The 25,509-nt window shown below is 56.2% G+C and overlaps 2 protein-coding genes across 3 annotated transcripts in view; one reads left to right on the top strand and one right to left on the bottom strand.

The window, feature by feature from the left end:
- Positions 1-218: 218 nt before the first annotated feature.
- The window catches only part of Rtp5 (receptor transporter protein 5 (putative)), a 35,569-nt gene continuing 10,278 nt past the window's right edge, over positions 219-25,509 (bottom strand). The window contains exons 2-3 of one of the 2 annotated variants that reach the window (XM_074072294.1): positions 4,106-4,381; positions 219-2,017 (exon numbers count right to left, since the gene is read on the bottom strand). In XM_074072294.1, coding sequence (XP_073928395.1) covers positions 493-2,017; positions 4,106-4,371 — 1,791 coding nt within the window. In that variant the 5' untranslated portion in view covers positions 4,372-4,381 and the 3' untranslated portion in view covers positions 219-492. Of the gene's footprint in view, positions 2,018-4,105; positions 4,594-25,509 lie in introns of those variants that run through there. The other variant, XM_074072293.1, reaches the window with a different exon arrangement.
- Positions 11,645-24,457, top strand: Pdcd1 (programmed cell death 1). The gene is made up of 5 exons (XM_020157700.2): positions 11,645-11,776; positions 19,415-19,774; positions 20,057-20,218; positions 21,019-21,053; positions 21,557-24,457. The coding sequence occupies exons 1-5, from the start codon at positions 11,701-11,703 to the stop codon at positions 21,788-21,790; spliced, it is 867 nt and encodes a 288-aa protein (XP_020013289.1). The 5' UTR covers positions 11,645-11,700; the 3' UTR covers positions 21,791-24,457.

Genomic DNA, 25,509 nt, shown 5'->3' with positions numbered 1-25,509 from the left:
CTGAAATGGAAACCCAGGGTTGGTCATGAGTGACAGGAATTTCTGGCTCGTGCACTGGATGGGCCTTCTCCAGGCCACAATCCCCAGCCCTCCCCTGGCTCCCTGCCACCCCCGGACTGGAACTGAGGGTAGGCCCAGTCCACCACGCCCCCACCTCCCACCTCACAAATTCCTCTCGGTCAGCAGCCTCAACCCAGCTTTCTTAGATGCGCACTAGGTGCGTGTTGATATTTTCTTGCTTTATTGGAGTTTGAGACACATTCAGAAAAAACACCTGGAACCCACGTATACAACTTAGAAAACACTCACAATGGACATCCACAAAACCCATACTCCGTGAAGGAGACCACGGACACAAGAGACAATAGGAGGGGTGGGCCCCCGGGCGGGCAGCAGACACTCGCTGGTTAGGGGCAGTCTCAGAGGCGGCTTTGCGTGCACCAGCCTGCAGGATAGGCACATGGGCGCCAGGGGGAGGCCTTGGGCTTACTGCTAGTAACCGCCGAGGTTCAGTCTGTACATGCACATCAACCAGAAAATGCACATGGTCATGGACACGCAGATCCAGAAGTCCTCGGAGGCTTCCGCACGTGACCTGCGAGAGGCCCTGCTGGAGTGGAAGTCCCCCTCCCGGCGGGACCCGCAGCGGGACTTGCCAAACCTAGATCTCAGCCGCCTCTTCTTGTAGTAGCCATAGGTGACAAAGCCATTGCTTTGGGGGCCATTGGCCATATGGCTGGAGCCCTGGTGTCTTATGATACGGAAGACTGAGAAGGGGATGGTGATGGTACCCTTGCTAATGGAGATAGGGCTATTGGTCTCTGGAGGACAGCTGTGGCTAGCAGTGACCAGGTCCCGGCCATTTTCAGTAGTAATATTAGCAGTGTCAGTAAAGGTGAAGGGGAAGGTGACAGAGCCCTCCTCACGAGCAGTGTGGCCCTCCCTGTGGGTCTCTGGAGGGGGGTCACCACCACCAGAGGCAGGGTTCTGGCTGCCATCTTCTCTGCCTGTGCCCTCAGTGATGTTGACAAAGGGGCCCTTGCCTCTGATGATGTTGGTTAAGGATAAGGGGAAGATGATGACGCCCTCCCCATTGGCCCTGAGGCCAATGGTGTAGGACACTGGATAAAGGTCATTCCCAGGAGTGACATTGCAGTTGCGGAAGGTGATGGGGCCCTGACCCTTGGCCACACCAATGGGGCTGGGTGTGGAGTCCTGGCCTCCAAACAGGAAGCCTCTGAGTTCAAAGGTCTTCACAGTGCTGCCCAGGAGGCCTTGGTCATGGAAGATGGGTTCTCTGACATTCACCAGGATGCCTTTACCATCAGGTATAGCCACAGAGCTTCCAAACAGGTAGATGGAGCCCTGGCCCATCATGGGTGGCCTGCTGCCACCAATTGCTAGGAGGGAGCCCTCTCCAGAGATGTCAGTGACATCCGCAAGGGAGAAGGGGACAATGATGCAGTCACCCTCACTGAGGAAGTCACTGCTCCCAGAGAAAGGGTCCTCGATAAAGTCAATAACCAGCAAGGGCACGGTCATGGGCTTAGAGTTGTGGCCCCTAGTGCTCTTGACCACGGAGCAGCGGTGCGGGGCACACAGCTGTTGGCTGTTGGTATCAGTGGTAGAGCTATGTGTGGCCTGCCGGTCTTCCAGGGCACTGGTGCTTTGCAGCACAGGCCCCCAGGCAGGGTTGGGCGCCCTCTGGAGGAAGCAGACACCCAGATCACAGGCCTCACAGCCGTCCCCTGGCTGGGCCTCAGGGTACAGTTCAGGGCCATAGCTGTCCTCATAGCACTTGCACAGAATGTACAGGACCAGCTTGCCAAGGAAGACTGGGATGTCACTGGGGCTCACCTGGCAGTCTCCAAGGGTGCCTGGGGGACACAGCTGGCACTGCTGGCCCCACACACGCATCTTCACCAGTCCCTGGCCACTGTCCTTGTCCCACCACAGGTGGAAGAGAATGTGCACATGGGCAGAGTTCCAGGTCCACGGGCAGCGGCTACACTGGAACCTGCAGTGGAAGAGGGGAAGTGTGAGCGGGGGGGGGGGGGGGGGCATCAAGGTGTTGTGGAGGCCCCAAGGCTGGGCCCCTCGGTGCTCCGCTACTGCTTGGCCTTCTTGCTTGCCTGGCGCCTCACCTCACACCTGGCCCCACATCCCACACTCAAACCTCAAACCTCAAACCTCACCCACCAGCCAGCCAGGGCCGTGGCCAAGACGGCCCAGCACCTGTGCTTTCCTGCATATAAGCTCTGTAACCCTGAGCCCTTTGTCTGCACATGGGCGAAGAGCAGGTCCCTTGGCCTGCAGCCCAAAAAACTATGAAAGTCTGAAAAGCAAACGCCTTCTCCTCAGTCTGCCACCAGAACTCACTTGCCTGGCATGTGGGCACCTCACCCTGTTGCTTCTCTGCTGCTTTGTGAGTTGGGGTTAACAGGTGTGAGAGGCGGCCCTGTGGACAGGCCTGGCATTGGCTCCCAAATGGGGTGCTGCAGAAGCAAGCTTTGATGGGTCCCCATTCCAAAAGAGAAGAGGCAATTTGGCCTGTCTCCTGTCAGGTGTCAGCCCTCCTTGCAGGTGATGGGGAACCTTGAAGAGCACAGAGGGCTGACCCAGAGTAGATATGGTGTATGAGTCTGCATGACCTTCACAGCATGTGTAGATGTGAGCAAGGCAGCTGGGTATCTGCCTCCTTCACTAACTCAGGGGCTCAGGGCCCCAGTAAGGAAGGTTCTGGACCCTCTCCTCCAGACAAGGGTGCACCCTTGGCTGCATTGGAGCCTGCGGGTAAAAGGGACAGGTGAGCAGAGGGGAGGGGACACAGAGCTGCTGTGGAGGCCCTGCAGCTGGGCCCTCGGTGCTCTGCTAGGTCCTGGCCTTCTTGCCTACCTGGCGCCTCCCTCAGGTCTCCAGACAAGTGACCGCTGTACAAGCTTCATGGGAACCCTTGCTTCCATGTTTCCAGTGAAAACTTTCCAGGTGGTGGAAGTGCTCTATGCCTGCATCCTCCAGCCACGTGAGTGAGCCCACAGAACACGTGGACATGGATGGTGCCTGAGGACCAGAACCTCTAACCTACTTAAGTTTGATTAACCAGCACTGAGAAGCACAGGAGGCAGGTGGCTCCTGTTGGGCCATCGGTCTCTGTCCCTGACAGTCTGTCCACCAAGATGACCACTGCATCAGTGTGTACACCTCAGCTCGCCCACTAGAGCAATGTGCCACCCACTGTTCTTACTTCCTGGCAGCTAAGGCCAGGGTCCGATTCACACCAGGCCAGGGTTGGGGGGAGGTTCACTGGAGCTGGGGAGCTGTGGCATCCACATCAAAGGGCAGCACACCCCCTCTCTGCCCAGTGTCACCATGGAGTGACACACAGACCAGCACCCTGAGGGTCTGGCCAAGTCTGAACAACAGATGAGGAGGTTCCACTGCCCTACACACCCCTACCTGGTGTCTGCATTGTTGGGAATGCCTCACAGGGTAGAGAAGCCCAAAGCGCAGAAGCAAGTTCCTGATGGAGGTTCCTGGTGTCATGGGTGTCATGACTGTGGTACCCTCAGCCAACCCAGGCTTCCGGCCCAGCCCCCCACTTCATCCAGTACCCTGGGCTAGGGACAGTGTTCCCCAGGCCAAGCATCCCTCTGCTTCCACCTGAGGCAGGACCATCCATCTGCTGGTCCCTAGGGCCATCCACAGTGAGGGGTACCTGTGCAATACAGCTCCCACCTGTCACCACTAATGCCCACCTTGCACGGCGGTGTCGTGGAAATGGAGATGAGGCACACATCAGAGGGCAGCACTGGCCAGAGAAGCCAGAGTAAGCAAAACAAAGCCACCAACCACACCATCCCACCAGGACCCTGGCCCAGGCAGCCATGCGGGGGCACTGAGCACCTCTACTTCCCAGAAGTGGTGACGAGCACCCGGCCCCACCCACCTGTTGGGGACCAGGCTGGAGGATGCCCAGATTCCCAATAGCACCCACTCCCTGCCACACCCAGCCTGGCCTAAGGGACCAGGGCCAACCAAGGGCCAGTGATGAGGTCCCTTCAGCCCCCTCTCTCTCCCAGGGAGGCCTCCAAGCCCTCAGCCAAACCTCGAAAGCCCCTTCAGCTGGTACTGGAGACCGCCACCATCCAAGTGCCCAGCAACCAGGCTCTCCTGGGGATGCAGGACCCAGATGTCCTGGGGCTTCCTCTCAGCCATGAGCTGGGCGAAGGTGTCTGCCCACACGTCCACCCGGGTCCCGTCCATGCTGCTGCTGTCCTCCGCAGTGCGGGCCGATGGCTGTGCCTGGCCGGATCCCGAGGAAGCACCCAAGCACCCGCCAATCGGCTGTCTTGACAACAGCACGGTCTCCATGGCAACCAGTCTGTCTCAGAGAAATGGGAAGCAGGAAAGAGCATGATATGGTAAAATTGCAGGTGATTCTGCTCCCCAGAGATCGCCAGTCAGTCACCAGCCCTGTGGTGCACGCGTGTCCGCGCCATTGCAGGCAGGTGTGTGGGTAAAGACCACTTTCACAGGCCCCGGCTGGGAGCCTGCTCTTCTTACTGCACTGCAGGTCATGAAGAGTGTCCCATAGCACACTGTGACGTGTCTGTTATTTTCCATGCGTGATATGCCATGAGTCATTGACCTTGTCTCTGTCCTTGAACAGCTCGGTGCTGAGTCTTTGCCATTACGAACAGGCCGTGAGAACGTTATAGAAAAGTACCACTGCACTTTTTCCCACAGGGCTTTCCTCTAAACTCTGCTTTCATTTTGCATTTTTTTTGAAACGGGCTCACTATATAGCCCGTGCTGGCCTCAAACTCGAAATCCTCTGCCTTAACCTCCGCTGGGATTACGAATGTGCACCACTGCACCCACCTTTCTTTAAACTTTATTGATACGAAATACCAAATGTCTAGGGCTGGGGGAGGGACTTAAGTGGCAGAACACCTGCCTAGCAAGTCCAAGACCCTGAGTTCAAATCCAATACTGTCAAAACAAACCCCAAGAAAGTGAAAAGAGAAATACCAAGCATTTACATAAAAATGCCTAAGACATAAATGCATAGTTTCACAAGTTTTTGTAAAGTCTGAAAACAGAATCTCCTCAGACCCCAAACCCCTCACTTGCTCCCTTCCAATTTTGGCTGTGTGCCCTACCCCCAGGTCCCACTAGCCTGGCTTCCCCACTACTTTGAGCTGCATTTTGTGGCTTTATCATCTAAGAAGTAACCCTAGAAACTATCCTTTGTGGCTGCTGCTTTTGAGCTTTCTAAACGGACGTTACAGATTGTGTGTGTGTGTGTGTGTGTGTGTGTGTGTGTGTGTGTGTGTGTTTGTCTGGCTTCTCTCACCTTTTGGAGGTTTTTGTTTGTGAAATTCAGCCAAACTGTCTTGTACAGCAGTAGTGTATTAGGGCACAACAAAAACCGGGTTGAGAAAAGAGCTCAGCCAAGAGGGAAAGGGCCAGGTCGGCAGCCCACGGGTCTGAAAGATGCCCAGGGATGCAGGGATAGCACCTCACCTTCTGTTAAAGCCCCTGGTCCCTGCAGGGGACTCAGGAGACCTCAAGATCAGCGCTGACAGGGAACAGCTCACACCTGGGTCCTTTGGTGGCCACTGACAGGCAGCCGGACAGACCCGAGGTCATAAAATGCTTGCCTACTCTCAGGAAGTCTTTGAACCACTTTTGATTCCCCAAAGACAAGAAGTGCACACTGCCAGAGCTGCCAGGTGGCCAGCAAGGCCATGTCCCAGCACACCGAGGTTGGGGGAAGATCCCCCAATGGCCACTCCACAGACCCTCCTGGAGAGGACAGTACCGTCCAATGGACCTCACACTCCTGTGCGGCATTTATATCCTCTGTCTGTGGCCCAGGGGCTCCTGCTGGCCCTGAGGGCAGAGGCATGGCTCCCTGCAGTGAGTGTCAGCTCGCTGTGCTCTCTGGGTCACCCAGCTGAAGGTGACAGCACCTACAGGACCACCGTCTCCAAGTTCCAGACTGTTTGCCACCCCTCAGTGGGGAGGCCCAGGAGTGGCCACATGGACACTCAGCACATCCACCCAGCCCTACCTCTGCTGCTGGCCAACTGTCACGGCTCTTCTCTGTCCCCCAGCCTGCTGTGGACAGATTGCTCTTCTCCATTCTTATCCTTGCTCGAGCTCGCAGGTGGTACGGACTGTGTCTCTTCTCCATGGTTGACCCTGGAGAAGACCCAGGTATAGACAAGGATCCCCAAGGTTATGCCAGGTGCTCGGCCCCATCTCACCTCTCTGCTGGGCCCCAGATGAACGTCCATTGCCTCATCTGAACCCCACAGCTGCCGCCTCTCTTCCCCAAGTGCTGACTGGTTTCTTCTCATTTTCGAGTTCATGAATTCTCTCTTCATCTTTGTCCAGTCTGCACCATGTCTTGCCAAACAAGGCTTTTGTTGATGTTTTCTTATTTTTCACTTCTGAAACTCCTTTTGGGCTCTTTCACATGTGTGACATCTTTCTTCCTTGAAGTTCAGTGTGACAATTGTGAGATGTTCCGGGAAGGCACCTTGATATGGGGCCAGAGAGTTGGAGAAAAGCCCTACTCTTCTCATTCCACTTTCGCTTTCTTCTGCTCATCAGTGTGGAGTTGATGGTTGGTGCTCTAGCAGCCATTTTAGGCCAGGAGGTATCCTTGAGGATGGACGCTACATACTGAAGGCCTGGGTCCAGAGTCACCATAGTCCCTACTTCTGGGTCACCTGACTCGCAGTTACTTGTTCGATTTAGAAAAATAGCTGCCACAGTGTCTTAATGCTGTTTTCTGCCTGTTTTGGTCCCACAGGTTGGCTGTCCCAATCCTACCTAACACTCTGGGGTTGTACCTACAGTCCTGGGGCTGGTTGGTAGGTTTGGGGCCATTGTGGGTGGGGTCCCGTGGTCCTGCTCACAGTCCAGTCCGCATACGGATCTGTGGAGGTGGCTGCTGCTCGCCCTTCTTCGCGGCCTTGGCCCAGAGTACTCCCTGTGGACATGGTGGTTCCCGGCCACTCCCTCCACCTCCCCACCTCAGTCAGTCTCAGTTGCCCACGGCCTGGCCACCTCTTCGGGCTCTGAGTTCAGAAAAGCTTTGTAACTGTGGCCCCACCACCTGGAAAGGGTCAATAGCAACTCCAGCCCTAATCAAGTGCAAGAGTGAGTGACCTCTGACCTTCGTTCCAGAATTCCTGGTCTCCTCAGACCTGTTCTGACTTCCCCAGACACCCAGCGCAGGCCACAGTGCAGAGACTTCTGTCTACCTGCCCCTTTATGGCCCCCAGGCCCACAAACCAAGGGCCAGCAAAGCCCCCAGTCAGCTAACAAACCAGTTGGCCAGAAACATTGTCCTCGTCCTCATCAGAACAGTGGATGTAAGTTGGGTGTGGTGAGAGCCTCAAGCTGTGTCTTTGTCCAACCTGGAAGTGACACAGGTCCCCTCCCCAGCCCATACTCCCTGGACGGTGTCCCTGCAAGGACAGGCTTTTGAACCAAGGCCTGGTTGGGACTTGTATTCCATTGTCTGTCTGACTGGCCCTCCCTAAGGATGGCTCCCGTGACTGGGATGGGGCTGGGGACAAGAGGTAAGTAGACCACAGGGAAGAACCATCAGAAGGAGCCAGGCCCACTGTGGCTGGACAGCCTGGCCAGTCCTGGCCCTACCCCTTTGTGCCCAGCACCTCAGTTTCTGGGCTTAGCTCTGTCATGGACTGGGATTGCCCTTACCACAGCATTGGGGCAGCACCTGAGAGCAGATATCACAGCCAGGTGGGCCATCGCTCTGTCCCCTGCATCTCAGTGGCTGTTCCCTCCAGAAGCCCTGGGTTGGGACCCTGGAAGGAACAATGATAGCTGCAGGAGCCCAGGGCTGTTCCAGTCACCAAGAGAGCAGCTGCCTGGCATCCACCTCAGCCCAGCTCACTTCAGCACCCAGGTGGGGCTGCACCTCGGCCACCTGAGTCACCAACAAGGCCCTGAGTGATGTCTCTTGTGCTAGCATGAGAAGGCAGGAAGGTGTTAATATACAACCCAAACACCTACACACACACACACACACACACACACACACACACACATGCACACACAACATGCGTATGACAAACACACACATTGGGAAATTTAAAATATAAATGCACACTTTAAACTACTAACTGCATTCTAGAAAGTGTAGAAAACAGGGAGAAATAGAGGCTTTAGAAATCACCTGCTCTGAGGAACACTTGTGTGATAACGTATGGAAATGTCCTATTCGCTCTCTTAAAATTCCGGCCTTGAACTGGGCAGATAAGTAAGCTGCTCTTCCTTTAACTTCTGGGAAATGTTTCAGAAGCAGGGTGGAACAGAAAGTTTTTATTTGCAAACACTATTAACCATTTCCTGTTCCAACCTCAGAAATAGCTGTGAATCAGGCTGCCACATGGGCCGTGGGGCCTGCCACCCCAGGCAGCACTGCGCCATTGGACCTCACTCCCCCTCCGTGGGGTTTTGGGTCAGGAGCACTTAGGGTGCTGCCTTCCGCCTCCCTCCTGCACAGAAGCAGTTTCAGGGTGACCCTTCTGTTTCCTGCACTTCCTGGCCCTGTCCCCGCCTGAACGGAAACTTCCCGCTGCCTCTAAACATGGGGATCCCCTCTGTCCCCCACTTTCCGTCCTACAGGCTCCTGGTGTCACAGCCTCCAGGCCCACACCCTGGAAACTAATGCTTCTCTTCCCAGCCCAGGAGGGGAGGCAGGCGGGGGCCTTCTCGGGGCCTGGCCAGCAGTGGCTTCCTTAATGGCTCCATTTGAGAGCATTTACACCCCAGTCCTCCCAGCAAGAGCAAACAGATGGGAACCAGTCTTCCCAAATGGAAAGGTGACCTCACACCCAGTGGTTACACTCGCGAAATGGAAACTGGCACTTATACCCGACCACACACAAACGTCCAGGGCAGCTTCATCCATATCCCCAAGAACCCCCAAGGGGATGGCATACCAGGGACCCTGGCTCAGCACCAAAAGGGACCAGAGAGCTGCTGCACACAGCTGGAGGGCACTCAGGGAGCAGTCCCCTGTGGAAAGCCAGACCCTGCACACTGGCTCTACCATGCCGTGTCTGCACCGCTGTTGACTTGAAGGCCAAGGGTCACTGTGAAGAGGTGTGACTGAGAGCACAGGTCCTGGGGGGTTGTGTTCTGTGAGGCGACATCACCCCTCCCCTGGGTGACAACTGCGAGCTCATCCAGGTTCAAGTGACACTGCGTGAGGTCCCTGCCATTTATCAATGGACAGCCCCGGTTGTGTTCTCTGCAGCAGGTCCGCCTGGCCCTGCCCCTTCATGCCTGGCACCCCAGCTTCTGGGTTCAGCTCTGTCAAGGGATAGGGTTACCCTCACCATGGCCTTGGGGCAGCACCTGAGAGCAGACCGCATAGCCAGGTGGGCCACAGGACCATCTACGGTTTCTCACCCTGCGGTGAATCTACAGTTAACACTTGCAAAAAGCGTGACACCCAGCCAAACACACGGCCTGTCTGTTTTCACTGAATTCTGTGTGGCCCAGAAAACCCCAGCCCAGGCCCCTTATCTGGAAGAGCAAAGACCCCTGCTAGGAAAGTGGGTTGGGGAGGGAAAAGGTGAGACCTCCCTGCAGTAAGGCTGAGGAAGGCGGGAGGGGGGCAGCACAGCTGGCCCCCTGCATCCCTAGGGTTTTCCTCTTTGGGCTAGGAGGCAGTAGAGGACAGTGTGTGTGCGCGTGCGTGTGGAGACTGTGTGTGTTAGGGACTGTGTGTGTGTGTTGGGAATTGTGTGTGTGCGTCAGGTGTGTGTGCGTTGGGAAATAGTGTGTTATAGAGGTTGTGTCGTGTGTTGAGGAGTGTCATGTGTCTGGGGAGAGTATGTGTTGAGAATTGTGTGCTTGCAGGAGCTGATAAGAGGTCAAGAGTGTGAAGTTGAGGCACAGGTCCCACCCAGCACCCCCAGGATCAGCCCCAGTACCTTGCTGCTCCAGACCCAGAACTCCTGCCCTTCCTCCCACCAGAGGGAGGTGAGCAGAGGTCCCCTCCTGGCTTCTGGAGAGCTGTCTGTCACTTACAAGCCTGGGGTGGCGAGGGGACCCCAGGGGTGCAATGCTAGGCCAGGTGCCCTCCTACCCAAGCAGCTGCACCTCCAATCCTCAGTGGCCACTTTGTCCCTGCAGAGTACAGAGCCTCAGAGTCCCCACAGGAGACTGGGGACTCTGAGAGACTAAACTCCAAATGCGGATGATAGACGGATGACAGAAACATATCCAGAATCAGCCCCGGGCCAAATGCAGTCTTGCTGCCCAGCCCAGTGGAGGGACCTGCTGACCCTAGACCACAGGGGTGAGCAGGAAGGCTCCCCCTGCAGCAGGTTGCCTGCTGGGCCTGGCCGAGGGGACCCCCCCTCCTGCTGCCGCCTACACACCCCAAGCTGAGACTGGGAGCGGCCTCGTTGATAAAGCCTGCTTCATCGCTCACTCACTCGCTCGCTGTCTCTGATGCTCTTTTTCCACCCGTGTAAGTAACATTTCCTTCACAGCCCAGCCAGTTCCCCAGCCAGACAGCTGCCAGGCGGTTTCCAGGCCCGGCTGGTTATTTTAGGCTGGCGAGACCCACACACCTCATCACTAATATCAGCAGTTTCATTTTTCCTATTTCCATTCACGGAGATAAAATGCTGAGAGCAGAGCACGGTGAGATCACCAGAGGCCTGCCCCACCCCCAATGGAGGGAACTAGAGGCTGCGGGGCGGTGGGGGGGCGGGGGGGCAGTGGAGAAGATCTGGAAGCCTGCTGTCGGGCCTGAGGGAAGGCACAGGGGAAATCAGCCAGGACAGAGCAGCAGGACATCAAACCCAAGGCCACTGTGGTTGCTGGGAGAGAGGCCAGTGTCTCAGGCAGGACAGCCCGGTATCTTCAAGGGGAAGGGTCTAGGCAGGCCAGGAGGGAAAGCCCAGACCCAAGCCCAGGTCTCAGCTGTCTCTGGGCCTGAGCCCCTGGGGGCTCACAGGAGGGCTGTGCTGGCTGCTGCCCCTCCAGCAGGCAGGGTGGGTGGGGAGTAGCAGAGGCCTGTCCGGGCACTTGACCCTAGCAGTCGACATGGGCAGGCAGCCAGCCTGGTTCACACATGCTGAGGCATCAAGGGAGCTCATAAGGGATGGGTCAGGGTCCAGCCCACCCTTCACCTCAGTCAGGGACCTGAGCCAGGCAGACAGTCCCAGCCTCCCCAGGAACAGGAAGCCCCCAGTCCCTGCCCCTGAGGGGACACTGAAGTAAGGAACTGAAAGGTCAAAAAGTGCCCAGGGAGGGCCAGATGGAGAGACCCCATGGTGGGGCAGAGCACACTGTCTGTCTTTCTCTCTCTCTCTTTCTCTCTCTCTCTTTCCCCACACTGCATCTCCCCCGGTCTTTCTATCTCTCCCCTTTCTCTCCCTCCCCACACCTCCTCCTTCCCTGTCCCCCAGCCCTCCCTGGGCATCTCTCCCTCCCAGCCCTTCCCCCTCCCCCTCCCTCCCTTCCCCCACTCACCCTCCCCAGCCCTCCCGCTCCTGTGGAGGTGGAGGAAGAGGGGGCGGGGGCCAAGGGTAGGTCCCCTCCCTCCACCTGACCCGGGACAGTTTCCTTTCCACCGCCACCTCTGTCTGAGCAGCACAGGAGGCAGACAGAGGCGCAGCTGGCGCTCCCCCGGGCATGCAGATCTCGCGGGCTCCCTGGCCGCTTACCTGGGCCGTGCTGCAGCTGGCCTGGTGGCCAGGGTGGCTTCTAGGTACGTGGGTTCCTAGGGGCATGGGCTCAGGGTCGGTGACTGAGTCAGGGATTGGAGGAACCTTACACTCTCGTCTCTGTTGGTGAGGAGGGCACCTATAGTGGGTTCAGTCCCCCAGGGCACGAAGGACAACTCTGGGGGTCATGTGTGGCTTCAGCAGGTGAGGCGCCCTCTCTAGTCTCCACCTTCCTTGCTCTGGAACAGGCAGGACAGGACTTTTGTCTCATCTCAGCTGGTCCCGATGTCAGGTGGACAGGGCCAGCATCCCTTTCTATAGAACGATGGGTCTAGCTGACCGAAGTCCCAGCCTGGGCCACTATGTAGTTCTGGTGTTCTGGTCCTCACTTGTGTTTTCTCAGCAATGAACCAGTCCTGCCCAGGGACACTGCAGGTTGGATGACTTAGTAATATTTCTCTAATACAGCCAACTTACAGCTGTCTGGGTAAAAACTGGCTGGCCATGTCTGTCCCTCTCACGGGCCCAGGGTACAGCCTTGCTTGGGTCTCTGGACAGACCTCAGGGCATGGCTCAGTGTCCACAGAGGACTTTGAGGAAGGTGAGGTCCTGATTACGGCAGCCTTGGCCCCTGAGCACCAGTACGGACACCTGCTGAAAAACCCTTGGTCAAACTCTCCACAATGGGGAAGGCCTCCCTCTGGGCTGTGATGCGCCTACACTGCAGCTCAGCCCCTCAAACCTCTTCCCTCTGCCTTCTGGGCCAGGCCAGCCTGCACGGGAAACCTGAGGCATGGGGAAGATGCTCCCCAGCTCCAGGCCTGGGGCTGTTCCTTTGGGCTTGCAGGGTGTGGCATGGGGTAGAGGTGATGGCCACTGCAGGGCCCAGACAAGGTGATACCCCTGGGGCCACTCTGACTCCCCTTTCCAGATAGCCATCTCAACATCCTCATGCCTGATGGCCCTCACGCATCTCTGCCCCAGCCCCCTTCAGGATTATCATGGCTGGGGGGTGGGGGGCTCCTGTCTCTGCCCTCTCCCAGATTTGTCCTTGCCAGGGCCTCTCAGAGGAAGGGAGTTGCTCTCTGAAGACAGTGGTCCAAGGGGCATCCAAAGATGCCCCTGGGGGCCTTGTCAGAGTGCCCAGGAGCCAGGGTAGTAGCAAGAGTTTGTCACTCAGGAGGAGGAACTGGGGCAACAAGGGGCCATGACACGCTGGTGGCCCAGCACGCAACGCATGTCCCCAAAGTGAGGACAGACAGAAGACACATTTATGTAATTTAACTGGCTCCAGCTTGTGTCGGGTGGGAGTGTCAAAGGTGGCATGCCTCAGTTTCCCTACCTGGAGCACTCAGCACAGAGTGCTTCAGCAAGGCTAGTCTCAGACCCAGTTGCTGTGAACACATCTTCCTTCATGTCCTCATTTACTCACCTTCTTGTTTCGGTCACTCCCGTGGATAACCCCTCTCGTTGTGTATGTTTTACTTGTGTTTTAGTATATAACCCAGATCCAGTAGTTTTCCTGTTCTAATGAGTAAGAATGAGTGAGACTGGGGCTTTGTGCTCATTTTCACCAGGTATGGTTATACACTTCTGTAATCCCAGCACTCAGGAGGCTGAGACAGGAGGATCTCAAGCTTGAGGCCAGTCTGGGCTCAGAAAACCAAAACTAGATAAATAAATAAGCAAAGCCTTCACTTGTGAGCTTTGTGACTTGACATAGCACCCAACTTCTTCAGTGTCTTCTCAGCTACAATTTGAGATAGCAATGCTTGCCTGACGGGATCACGAGAATGAATCAGACCATGTATGAAAACTACCTAGCATGGCCCATGACACACTTTTTAAAGTCAGATTTGTTGTTTTTTCTTTTTTTCAACTTACAATTAAAACCACCGACGGGACTGTCCTTCCCTGGAATGGTTAATTTGTCAGATTGGCACTTGCGGAACTGGGCTTTGAACTCAGGGCTTCATGCTTGCTGGACAGGCACGCTTGAGCTACACCTCCAGCCCTTTCTGCTCTGGTTTTGGAGAAAGGGTGTCACTTTTTGCCCAGGCTGACCTGGACTGTGATCGTCCTATTTTATGCTTCCTACTATTTCTAGGATGACAGACATGCAGCATCACATCCAGCTATTGGAGTCTCACTAATGTTTTGCGGGGGCTGGCCTCAAACCTCCAATCCTCCTGATCTCAGCTTCCCAAGTAGCTAGGATTACAGGTGTGAGCTACCAACGCTTGGCTTGTCTTTTTTAAAAAAAAAAAAAACCAGGGTCTTGCTAGACAGCCCCAGGCTGGCCTCAAAGCCAAGATCCTTGGTCTCCTGAGAGCTGGAGTTGCAGGTGTGGTCACTGTGCCTTGAGTGTACCAGCCATTTGCTTCCTTTTTGGTTGGCTGAATGTCATGGTGAAGTACCACAGACTGGGGCTTGGACGACAGGACTGCATCATCGCAGGGCTCTGGAGTCGGGAAGTCTGAGATGGGGTACTGGTTGGTGGTTTCCTCCGACCCTGTGTGTGCCAGGATTCCCTCCAGCCTATGGGTTTGCGGGCAGCCTTTGGGCTCTTTGAAGCAGAGCGGCATCACCCCACCTCTGCTCTGCCTTGGCCCTTGTCTGTGTCTGCATTTCCCTTAACAAGGTCACCGGTCCCACAGAGTGACAGCCCTGCTCCAGTGTGACCTCATTGTGGCTAATCCCCTCAGACTCCAACTCCCAGCAAGGCCCCTCAAGGTGGCATGGAAGCCGCTCCCATGGCCCCAGGACATCTCTGACTGTTTTCCTTTTTCCTGGATGTCACGTCTGCAGAATCTTCTGATTTGTCAGCCCCTGTGTTCTCGGGGAGTCCAGGTGAGGGGTGTAGCGCCACCATCAGAGAGAGGGAATTCTCAGGTTTGCTTGAAGGGCTTTGCACCTTGGCCAGGAAAATCACAGGTGTGCTCACACTTCTGCGGAAGGGGGGACCTTCAAGGGATGCCATACTGGGTCATGGGTGAAGGGTCTTTTCCCTTCGCTATGAATAAATGACATGTGGGGTCTCTGGAGACCCCAACAGCCCGCTTGACGATGCTCTCAGTACACCAGACAGGTCTTGCCTAGATAAGTTGACAACTATGAAGTGTGGCGTCTGTACTGTGGGCTCTGAGCCCAGGCGGCTGCCCGGTGGCCCTGCTCTGAGCTCGCCTCATGGTCCTCACTGCCCAGCCTCTGCCTGGAAGGACTGTCTCCGGGCACTGCTAGGGACAGCCCTCTCCCAGCAGCCCACCTCCCTACATGAGTCCAAGAGCAAACTCAGGGGGAATGGTGAAGTCTGTGGAAATACCCCAGACGACCTTACTAGGAATCAGCCAGTGACGTATCTCTGAATGCTACCTCTTTGCTGTTACCAGTGCCTCACCCATGCCAGGCAAGTCCTCCACCACTGACCCACATCCCCAGCCCTGATTTACCTTCCTGGCAAGACTCTGCCAACTGAGGAGGCCCAGAAGGCTTCCTGAGTACATGGCCAGCCTTGGTCTGTTTCCTGTTGCTCGAACTGAATTCCACTCACTGGGTAGCTTATAAAGAACAAAGGTTTATTGAGCCCAGAGTTCTGGAGACTGGGAGTCTGAGGTTGAGCACATGAGCGGTACATCTAGTGAGGGCCTTTGCGCTGGTGGGGACTCTCAGAGCTCCGAGGTGGCACAGGGTATCACGTGGCAAGATAGAACAAGGTGCCAGAGAGAGCTCTTACAGCCAAGTCACTCCCTTGACAGCCCACTAAGTCCATGAATTAATCCACCTCCTCATACCCCGACCACCTCCACAGGTCTCGCTCCAAATACCTTTAGCACATGACTTTGGGGATTGAGTTTCCAACCTGAATTCTGGGGACAAATGTACATGGCATGGCCCTAGGTGGAGAGTGCCCAGGTAGACCGGGTAGGGGTGGTCAGGCCGAGAGAACAGCAGGAGGCCGGGGTTTCCAACATCACCAGCCTCACGCCAGGCCCCCTTGGAGCAAAAGTCCTGGAACAGGCTGAGGCGGGATAAAGGGATGCTGCCCCACTTTAAGCCCCTCCCCCAGGTTAAAGGGGGTGAACAACTTCAACTAGACCCCAAAACGGGGTCCCCGTGCAGTCCCAGGTGACCCAGTGAGTAAGGGACAGAGCGATACAAGAGACCAAAGAGCCCAGAGGGTCCCTCATAGACATGCACGCTGTCAAGGAGAAAGTCCCACCATGAGCTTTTTCAAATAGACAACAGTGAAAGTTTTAACTGCACAAACAATGTAACAATAGCTTCGTGGTTACTCACGGCCCAAGGGCACGGAGAAATCGGTACCCAGCGTGCCCAGGAGTCAGCGTGCTGGGGGGCGGGCGGAATGGCTCAAGTAAGTGCGAGGCTGGGATGCTAAAAGAGACCCGTTTAAACACTGGGTATTGGGTGCACACCTGTAACCTAGCTCTCAGGAGAGGCAGGAAGATCTGGAGGACAAGGCCAGCCTGGGCTACAGAGCAAGACCCTGTCTCCAAAAAAAATTATAATCTACCTTTGAGGTGGCCTTGTGTTCTCTAACCACATAGCGCTTCTGCACACAGGCATCCACAGCCTCCCTCCCCCGCCTGTCTGTCCCCACAGCCACAGGCAGCCTTTAGCACAGACCCAGAGGTGTTTCCCAGGGCCTCAGCCACCATGGGGTCCCCTCCACGTTCCCGGGGCGCAGGGGAGCCAGGCCTCTGTGGTGCTGCTCTGAGCTGAGCCCACCCAGCCCCCATCACACCCAACATGATCCTGGCCTGATTCCCAGTGGCTTTCAGATGCCTGTTCATTCCTAGGGACCACTTCCTCTACCTGGGTGGGCTGAATGCTCAGTTGGGTCCTCCCTGTTGTCTTTTCACCCTGGCTGGTCACCAGGAGTCCCCCAACAGACTCTCCCCACCCCCGTGCCCTCAGTAAGTGAGCACTCCCTGATCAAAGCAGCTCTAGAGCAGCAGCAGGGCACCAGGGTCAGCCCTGGTCTCACAGCTGAAGGGTAGACTCTGTGAGAGGGTCCTCACCCTTGCTACCTCTGGGTGGACTACAGGGACACTGGGGAACAGACATCTAGGAGTATGCTAGAGGCGTCCAGAAGGCAGCATGGTAGCAATGGGGCACAGAGGGTACAGCAACCATCCTGGGTGGAGCCTCAGGACTATAAGAAGGGACTTGGGAGCCCGGGGCCTGGACACGACCAGGCAGGCTCCTGGGGGTGGGCAAAGTCAGGGTGGGGCCCATGCAGCAAAGGGAAGACAAAGCCAAAAAAGTGACTCCAATTATTGTGCCCTGGAGTCCCCAGCAAGGGCTTCCCTGGGAGCACCTGAAGGCCAGGCTGGAAAGCCCAAGTGGCAGCAGCTCCCCGAGGACACACCATGGTCTAAAGGTTAACAGCCACACAGCAGATGAGGACTGGCCAAGAGGTGCCCTGAAGTGCCCGTGGACCACAGGAGCTGCTGAGGCTGTTACAATCCTCCTGGCCTTGGGAAGCTGTGAGAATCCGTTTGGAGGCTTTGGTGGTTGGTCTGGTTGAGACAGTGAGTTTGGATGGGTTGAAGAGAAGGTGCAGTCCAGTCTAAAGATTACTGGGAGCTCTTCTGTGGGTCCCAGGTTTCTGGTCCCAAAGGAAGAAGACCTGAACACACGGGAAGAGCCTTCAAGGGGCCCCTGGCTTAGCCAGGAGCAGGGGGTCTTGTCAGTGTGGAAGTGGCCTCCAAACCTACCAGTGGCACCCCTGCTCCCAGACCTGGTGTTTCAACACTGGAGCATGAGTTTTGCAAGATCTGAGCCCAACCTTACCATATTTGCTTAAGGTTTTCTTTCAAAAGGCTCATATATTTCTTTCTTTTTCTTTTTGGAGGTGCTGGGGGTTGAATTCAGGGCCTCATTCTTGCTAGGCAGGTGCTCTACCACTTTAGCCATGCCCCTTTTTGCTTTAATTATTTTTCAGATAGGCTCCTGTGTTTTTGCCCAAGCTTGGTCTCAGACCATGATTCTCTTATCTATGTCTCCCAGTAGCTGGGATTACAGATGTGCACCACCTCACTCAGCTTGTATGTTTCTTGAGTGAATGTATAAAGAAGATGCTGGATATTACCAAGGGAAACTCTTAACGTGACATACTCTTAACGTGTGGTTTGGACACACATGGTGTGATGTGGTAGCTGTGTGTGGCTTGCACATGTAATCACAGACCAAGGAAAGGGCTGGTATTGTCTCACCCCTGAGGAGCAAAGAATGAGACGGTAATGCTTGCTGAGAGGGAAAAGCCCGCTGGACACCCTAGCCCAGGCCTGGCCCTTGTAGGCCTCCTGGCTGCTGCAGAGTTGCATGGGCCACAACTCTCCCTCCCCCGCCCAGAGCCACCCATATTCAGGTCTCGTCACTGCTGCACAGGAATCTAAGGACCCCAGCCTTTGTGGGGAGCCTCCTGGTCCAGCTCATGAGTCGTGTTTGCTCTCAAATCCAGTGGCACTGGAAGGGGTCTGCAAGGTCTGGCCCTGGCCATCCCTCACCCAGCAAAGGCTGGAAAGAGCGGGGAGAAGAAATGGTGACCACAGACTGATGGGCACATGAGAGCCCTGCCTCCTCAACAGGGTGATTCACCAACCCTGCCTCTCCTGGGGGGAATGGAGGCTGCCTTCCCTGCAGGGCTGCAGTGAGATGCCCTCAGGACCTTCTCTGGCCTTCCGCCCACACACTCAGCTGACAGACCCTTAGCTTCCTTCCTAAGCTAGAGGAAGCTGATGTCAGACACCCGTTCACCCTATGCAAAGTGAGACCTCGCCCCTCCACCGCTTGCTCCCCTCATCTGGCCCTTCCTCCTCCTCCTGCTCCTCCTCCTCCCCCGTCCTCCATCACCTCAATCCCTCTGAGCCCATCACCACAACAGCTTCAGAGGCTAAGCCCAGTAGCCATGACAATCACAGCCTGTGTGGCTCCTCTGTGTCGCCCTGTGTGGGGAGCCATGTCCAGCAAACATCATCCAATGCCACATGGCCTCTCCTGGTACTGACACCGGGTGGCACAGTGTTGGGGGTGCAGGGCTGGAGGACGTGTGGATGACAGAATTTGCTTGCTATGTGAGCACTCAGGCAGGGGGTTGGCTGGTGCCTCCATCTGGTGAGGAGGCGGCGGCCAATGGGAGGAGAGGACAGAGGATTGTACAGGGCTTGGCTGGGCGTGGGCCTTCCCCTGCACTGGCCCTTTCTCCACATCCCAGGTGGTGACGGTGTAGGCCGGGGGCTGAGGGGCGCTGGCACACACTCCAAGTCAGGTGCACAGCAGTTTAAGGTCTCTCTGCATCTCTCTGAGCCGCAATTTCACACTGTAAATCAGAGACCACAGGTATGGCCTCCCAGAGTTTGCTGACCTCGTGGAGGGCACCCCGGATAAGGCCCAGCACATGTGGGCTGGGCAAGGATGCCCTCTGTGGACCGCAGGGCATCCGAGCCCCCAGCCGCAAGTCTCAACAGAGGGGAAGGCAAAGCCTGCTGTGGAGGCAAGCACCCCATCCCCGGGGTGCAAGGAGGGACCACAGGCTGCCCAGGGGATTTCCAGCCTTCGGGGTCCTGCAAAAGCTATCTCTATCCCCAGGGATTTGTGAAAGTGGGCAGGGAAAGTCAGACAAGCCTCTTTCTCAGCTGGTATGTTCTCATCCATCTCAGAGTCCCCCAGCAGGCCCTGGAGCCCCCTCACCTTCTCCCCAGCCCGACTCACAGTGTCCGAGGGGGCAGATGCCATCTTCACCTGCAGCTTCTCTAACTGGTCGGAGCACCATGTGCTGAACTGGTACCGGCTGAGCCCCAGCAACCAGACTGAGAAGCTGGCTGCCTTCCTCAAGGGTCGCAGTGAGCCCGGCCCAGACCCCCGCTTCCAGGTTGCACAGCTGCCCAATGGGCACGACTTCCACATGATCATCACAGCCACAAAGCGTAACGACAGCGGGATCTACCTCTGTGGAGCCATATTCCTGCCCCCCTGGACGAAGATCAAGGAGAGTCCTGGCGCAGAGCTCACGGTGACAGGTGCAGCCAGGGGGCCTGGGAGGGTGCCCAGGGATCCACCAGGCCCCCATTCAGGGCTCTGCCTGACACCCCCCTGTGGAAGCACCCCAGCCCCACTTGTCGTTGAGGGAGGTGGGATGGGTAGCAACTTTCTCCAAAATGAATTGAACCCAGGGACGTGACAGTCATTGCTGGTCTGAGTTGGAGACTCTTCAGGCCTGCAAAGGGCAGGGCAGGTGCCCCTGAAGGGAGCACCCTCTGATCACCCAGGATCACTGACCCCTGTCCTTTATGGTCCTCCAGAGAGAGTCCCAGAGACCCCCACAGTGCACCCCAGCCCTTCGCCCAGGCCCACAGGCCAGTTTCAAGGCTTGGTTGTTGGTGTCACAAGTGTCCTAGTGGGCATCCCAGTGCTATTGCTGCTGGCCTGGGTCCTGACTTCCCTCTACTCCAGGAACATGCCAGGTAAGTCTTGTCACAGCCCTTCCCCATCTCACCACAGCCCCACCTCCCAACCCCACAGACTCTGAGCACCAGGAGAACCTGTGCTCACTGCCCACACAGACACATATATGACCTAACCACGAGGGCCTGTGGTCATCACACCCACACAGGGAGTTCCAGGCCACTGATCCTCACTAAATCACTGATGACAGGCTTGAAGGAGGAACCCTAATAGGTTTTCCTGGAGCCCCTCCCAGGAGGGGGCCAAGCCCAGATCATCACCCCTGGGAGGAGCTCCCAGGCTCTGCCCACCAGCCAGCTCTGGGCCTTGCTGTCCTGGGACAGGCTCCTTGGGGAGGTCATGGTTGTCACTGTCATCCAGAGCTGGACTCTGGATGCCCTGGGCCTTGTGTACCCCCACCCCAGCCCAGGGAACAGCAACTGCCTAGCACAGTTCTCACAGCAGGGCCAGGTCCCTGGCAGTTCATTGCTTCAGTGGTTCTCAGTCCCTCCTCCAAATGTCTTGAGGCACCCTGCACCCCCTCTATGCAACCACAGAGCAAAAGCACACAGCATTTCTGGGCAGCACCAGCTGGGAGGGCCACTCATAGCATCTCTGAGTGTGCCAGGTTGAAAGGCACACTGGGGACTCCTGGTTGCTGCTCGGGGAAGATGTGAGCCCGGAGAAAGTCCTTTCTGAGGATTAGACCTCTTCTGGGCTGATGAAGCCCCCACCAACAGGGACCCCTAGGTAAGACCTCCCCACGCCGAGAAGGGCAACTCTGCATCTGCCCCTTGATTCAAACTGTGTTTCTCTGCAGAGACCGGAAGACCTAGAAGCAAGGAGCAGCCTCTGGTGAGTCTGGGTCCCTTCCTGAGTGACCATCACACTCTGCCTGCAGGGCTGGGCACAGGCAGGGCTGGCAGCTATGGGCCTACAGGACTGCGGCCTATGGACCCAAGTCCACCCCAAAATCACACTTCCCACTAAGAACACACCCGCCCCAGGGTGCACACCAGTGAAGTCATGGTGTGGGTGTGGCTGTAGCTTATCCTATATTGGGCAGAAAAGAGCCAGAAAAGTCACATTTTGGAACCCTAAATCTGCAAAACTGCCAAAGACAGTTTAGAGGTGGAAACTGAGGCAGACAGGAGGGGCTGCATCCTGGATCACACAGAAGGGCATTACGGGGGACAGCCATCATAGCCTGGATTCAAAAGCCCCAAACCCAGTGTCGGGAATCACTGAGCACAGGCTCCCTCTGGTGTGTGGCATAAGTTGTAGGGATACAGTCCCCTTCCCTGGGCTGGCCATGGGTGGGCCTCCTGGCTGACCCCTTCCTTCCTCTCCCCCTGAAGAAAGAGGACCCCTCGGCAGTGCCTGTCTTCACCGTGGCCTATGGGGAGCTAGACTTCCAGTGTCGAGAGAAGACCTCAGAGCCCCCGGCACCCTGCATACACACAGAGTATGCCACCATCGTCTTCCCCACTGGGCTGGGTGCCTCAAACCCAGGCCGCAGGGGCTCAGCTGATGGCCCTCAGGGTCCCCGGCCTGTGAAGCACGAGGATGGACACTGTTCTTGGCCCCTCTGACCAACTTCCTCAGCTACCAGTGTCCTGCAGACCCTCCACCGAGAGCCCAGTGTTACTTCCTCCCCAGGAGGAGCATGCAGAGTGCAGAGCGGGGACCTCCCAGGAGCTGAGCAGGCCGAGGTGATGACCTACACCTGTGCCAGCCCTGCCCAGGCATGATCCCATCGAGGGACACTCCTCTTAATGTTCACAGCAAGCTGGGAGCAGCAGGTCACTGATCCCTGATGGGGAGGACTGGACAGGCCTTACCTCCTGAATCTTCCTGCTACTCATGGGCTATGGCCCCGCAGCCTCCTAGGGACCCTTGTGCCTGGAGATGGGGGCCTGGTTGGAGACTGTCTTGGAGCCAGCCCCATGAGCCACCCCTAGGTGCACAATGGACACAGTACCTAAGGTTGCCTTACAGGGGCACTGGGACAGGGTTCCACAGGGCTGGCAGCCTTCCAGCCCTAGGGAATTTTCAGCAAAGACCAGAAGAGCTTCTTGCACCTCCAGCCCTTTCTACAGCAGAGAAACTGAGGCAGAGCTAGAAGCCCACTTGCCTCCAATGATGTTCCACTCCTTCCCTGCTCACCCTCAGGGGCAGGGGCTGAGATCCCCCCACTATCAGTGGTAGGGAGGAGAAGGCTGGCTTTGGCCCATCCCAACTGTGGCCACCCTGGTCAGGGTGGCAGAGGGTGATGCAGGGGTCCCCCCCCCATTCATCCTCTCCTGGGAGTCCAGTTCTTGGACATTCACAGTGTTATTTCAAGAGGCCTTGGCCAGATCCCTCAAGTGGAGGACAAAGTGGCACAGGTGTCTCTTCAGCACTCCATCATCTAGGGCAGGGCAGCCAACACCCAGACTGACCAGTGGGCATCTCTGCGGTCAGGGCTCTGAAGCCCCTTTCCTTTGGTTCTATAATATTATAATTAAATAATGACAAAGGCCTTAAGAAGTCTGGTCCTGCTCTTAGAGGCTGTGGGAGCAGGAGGGCAAGAGGGCCAGCCTCAAGCAGGCAGGGCTGCAGCACTAAGCTGGGGCCAGGGTGAGGACGTATGGCCTTCCTGAGGCTTGGCCTAGTCAGTCCTGGCTGAATGAAATACCAGAAACAGGCAGGCCTCCCGCCTTCATCTTCATCTCCACTCAACCACTCACACGTGCAGCCTCCCAGGTGTGAAAAGCTGCCAAGTGTATCGGGGGAGAGCAGTCCCCACACTCCTCACCCCCAGGCCTTCCCAGGATCCCACAGTCTGTGAACCCCAAACTTCCTCCGCCCTGCACAGGGCGTCCCCTGAGCAGCTGTGTCTACATCTACTTCCCCTATCCAGGAGCGCTGGTGCCAGGGCCACGGCAGTGGAGCGGGGAGGCTGCACCAGGCGACGAGTGAGCCCTATGCACGGGGCTGGGTCTGTTCCCGAGACAGACTCCCCCAAAGAAGGGGCATACCCACTACAACAAGCCCATCACCACGCCGGGGTCTTGGCTGTTGACAAAGGGACAAGCTGACACTCCTCCCCAGACCCCACCTAAGTGGGGGAGGGGAGCTGGCCCAAGGCCATTGGGTGCTGCAGCTGCCACCAGCTGCCCAGACCTTTGAGCTCCTCCTGAGTCCACTACTCTGGGTCCATCCTGGGTGAGGAGGGGTGAGGCGGGGTGGAGTCATCACATCCCAGACAGGCAGGATGAGGGTCAGAGGGAAGGTGTTGGGGCCCTGCAGATGATGCAAGCTGGGTGCTGGAAAGCCCAATAAGTCTCATGGGAAAGCTAGCATAGTAAGAAACCAGGGGTACAGCAGACAGGAGGCTAGCGTCCAGAAACAGACAGCCCTCATTTGTCCAAACAGGGCAGGGAGAAGGCGAAGGTGGGACAGAGCAGAGTCCACTTGAGCTAAATGCAAATGAGGCACAACCTGGAGAAACACACAGGCCCCAGAGGAACCACTGGATGCTGGACGCAGACCTGGCCTCTCCACGGGACACCGTGGTTTGCTCAGTCATGGCAGTTCGTCCCACTTGATCTGTAAGGTCAACATTATCCAAATAAAAACCCACACTTCTGGAACACAATGTATATTCAGAAAAGCAAACAAGCTAGTAACCAAGAAAACCTTGAAAGGAAAATGAACGGAGGCCATCAAGGAGACCCTGGGTGCTGGGCAGAGAGAGGGGAGACAAGAACCGAGCAGATTCCTAAAGAAAAGTGCTGGGTGGATGGCAGCCTCTCAGGAGGGCACTCCGAGTTATACTTGCAAGCCCAGCAGAGTGTGAAAAGCACGGGGAGTGTGCCCTTCACAGCGTGGGCACAGGGCAAGCCCTAGCTAGTAAGGAATTTCAGTCAGGGGAAAGTTCAGGGAAAGACTGACACACTCATTCCCACCAATTGAAAAACAAAAAAATTAGCATGGCAAGAAAATCACAAGCAAAAGATCTTATATAAATTGTGTAAAATCTAAATCTGGAAGAGGGTGAGACCCAAAGTACAGCAGACAAGTGGGCAGAAGCCAGGCACCCAGGGCCCACGCCTGTAATCCTAGCTACTTGAGAGGCTAAGATTGCAAGGATTGTGGTTTGAGGCCAGCCTGGGCAAATAGTTCACAAGATCATCTCCAAAATAACCACAGCAAAATGGGCTGGAGGTGTGGTTCAAGTGGTAACGCAGCTGCTTTGCAAGTGTGAAGCCCTGAGTTCAAACCCCAATCGCATCCCTAAAAAAAAAAAAAAAAAAAAAAGGCAGTCAATGTAACCAACTGTTTCACAAAAATATGTGTGAATACATGTCTGTGTGTATGTGTTTGTACATGAGAATATAGCTGTATGTGTACACAAGTGTACATAAACATGTGCTGTACATGTATACATGTGCATAAAGATGTGTCCATGTACATATAAATGTGTGTGTTGTGTACACACGTGTGTACATGTGTGTGCATATATTCTTTGAACGGTGAAAGGACATTCAAGTTTATTCATAATAAGAAAAACACAAGTTAAACTACGCCTGCCAGAATTGGCAAAAGTCTGAAAATGACACAGCTTGTGGAGGCTGTGGGGAGCAGCCCTAGGCATGGCAGGAGGAAGTACCAAGCTGGGGATGGATAGACACCATCTGGAAGTCAAGAAGCATTCACCCGTTTCCCACCAGCCCCCGGCAGAAACATCGGGGCCAACCACAGCACTGAGCGGTCACAGAGTCATGGGGACTACACAGACTATGCCTGCTGAAACTGCCAAAGTCAGCAGTGCCTGGCGAACCTTCAGCCTCTGCTGAAAGTCCCTGCCGTGAGAGAAGTGCCTGGCCCAGACTCACCGTCCCCAAAGGCAAGGAAACAGGACGACGGGCACCTTGAGTATCAAAAGAAATTTTCTAATGATGATTAGTACACTTTAAATGTATTTGAAAGAACACGAGTCCAAACTGATACTCAAAAAGAAAAGAGAAAGACAAAGCGCGGGAGGGAGGAAGCGGTCGCTCTGAGCCACCAGCCCCGGCTTAAGTGTCTGCCTGGTGCTAGCGGAGCCAGGCCATCTGCAGGCGGGCGTAGCTGGGCTCAGATAAGAACCGAGAGTGAAGCGGGGACCAGTCAGCACTTTGCATCCGCTTTCCCGTAAAGCGGCCTGCACCGCCCTGCACTCACTTTTTCCGTCCTCTTGTTCTGCCCCAGGCACATGTGTCACAGCCCTGGCTGGGACCTAGCGCACACCCCCTCCCACGCTCTTCCAGCGGGTCCTCCCCAGGTG

The sequence above is a fragment of the Castor canadensis genome, chromosome 4, assembly GCF_047511655.1.
Source record: "Castor canadensis chromosome 4, mCasCan1.hap1v2, whole genome shotgun sequence".
Lineage (NCBI taxonomy): Eukaryota > Metazoa > Chordata > Mammalia > Rodentia > Castoridae > Castor > Castor canadensis.
The sequence above is the reverse complement of the archived record's forward strand: the minus strand, read 5'-3'. Positions and strand labels throughout refer to the sequence as shown.

What these genes read in the sequence shown, in the direction of transcription:
- Pdcd1 (XM_020157700.2), top strand. Translation starts at nt 11,701, where the DNA reads ATGCAGATCTCGCGGGCTCCCTGGCCGCTTACCTGGGCCGTGCTGCAG. An exon ending in CGCAGAGCTCACGGTGACAG is followed by an intron (nt 19,775 to 20,056) that starts GTGCAGCCAGGG and finishes ATGGTCCTCCAG; the next exon opens with AGAGAGTCCCAGAGACCCCC. An exon ending in GAAGCAAGGAGCAGCCTCTG is followed by an intron (nt 21,054 to 21,556) that starts GTGAGTCTGGGT and finishes CTCCCCCTGAAG; the next exon opens with AAAGAGGACCCCTCGGCAGT.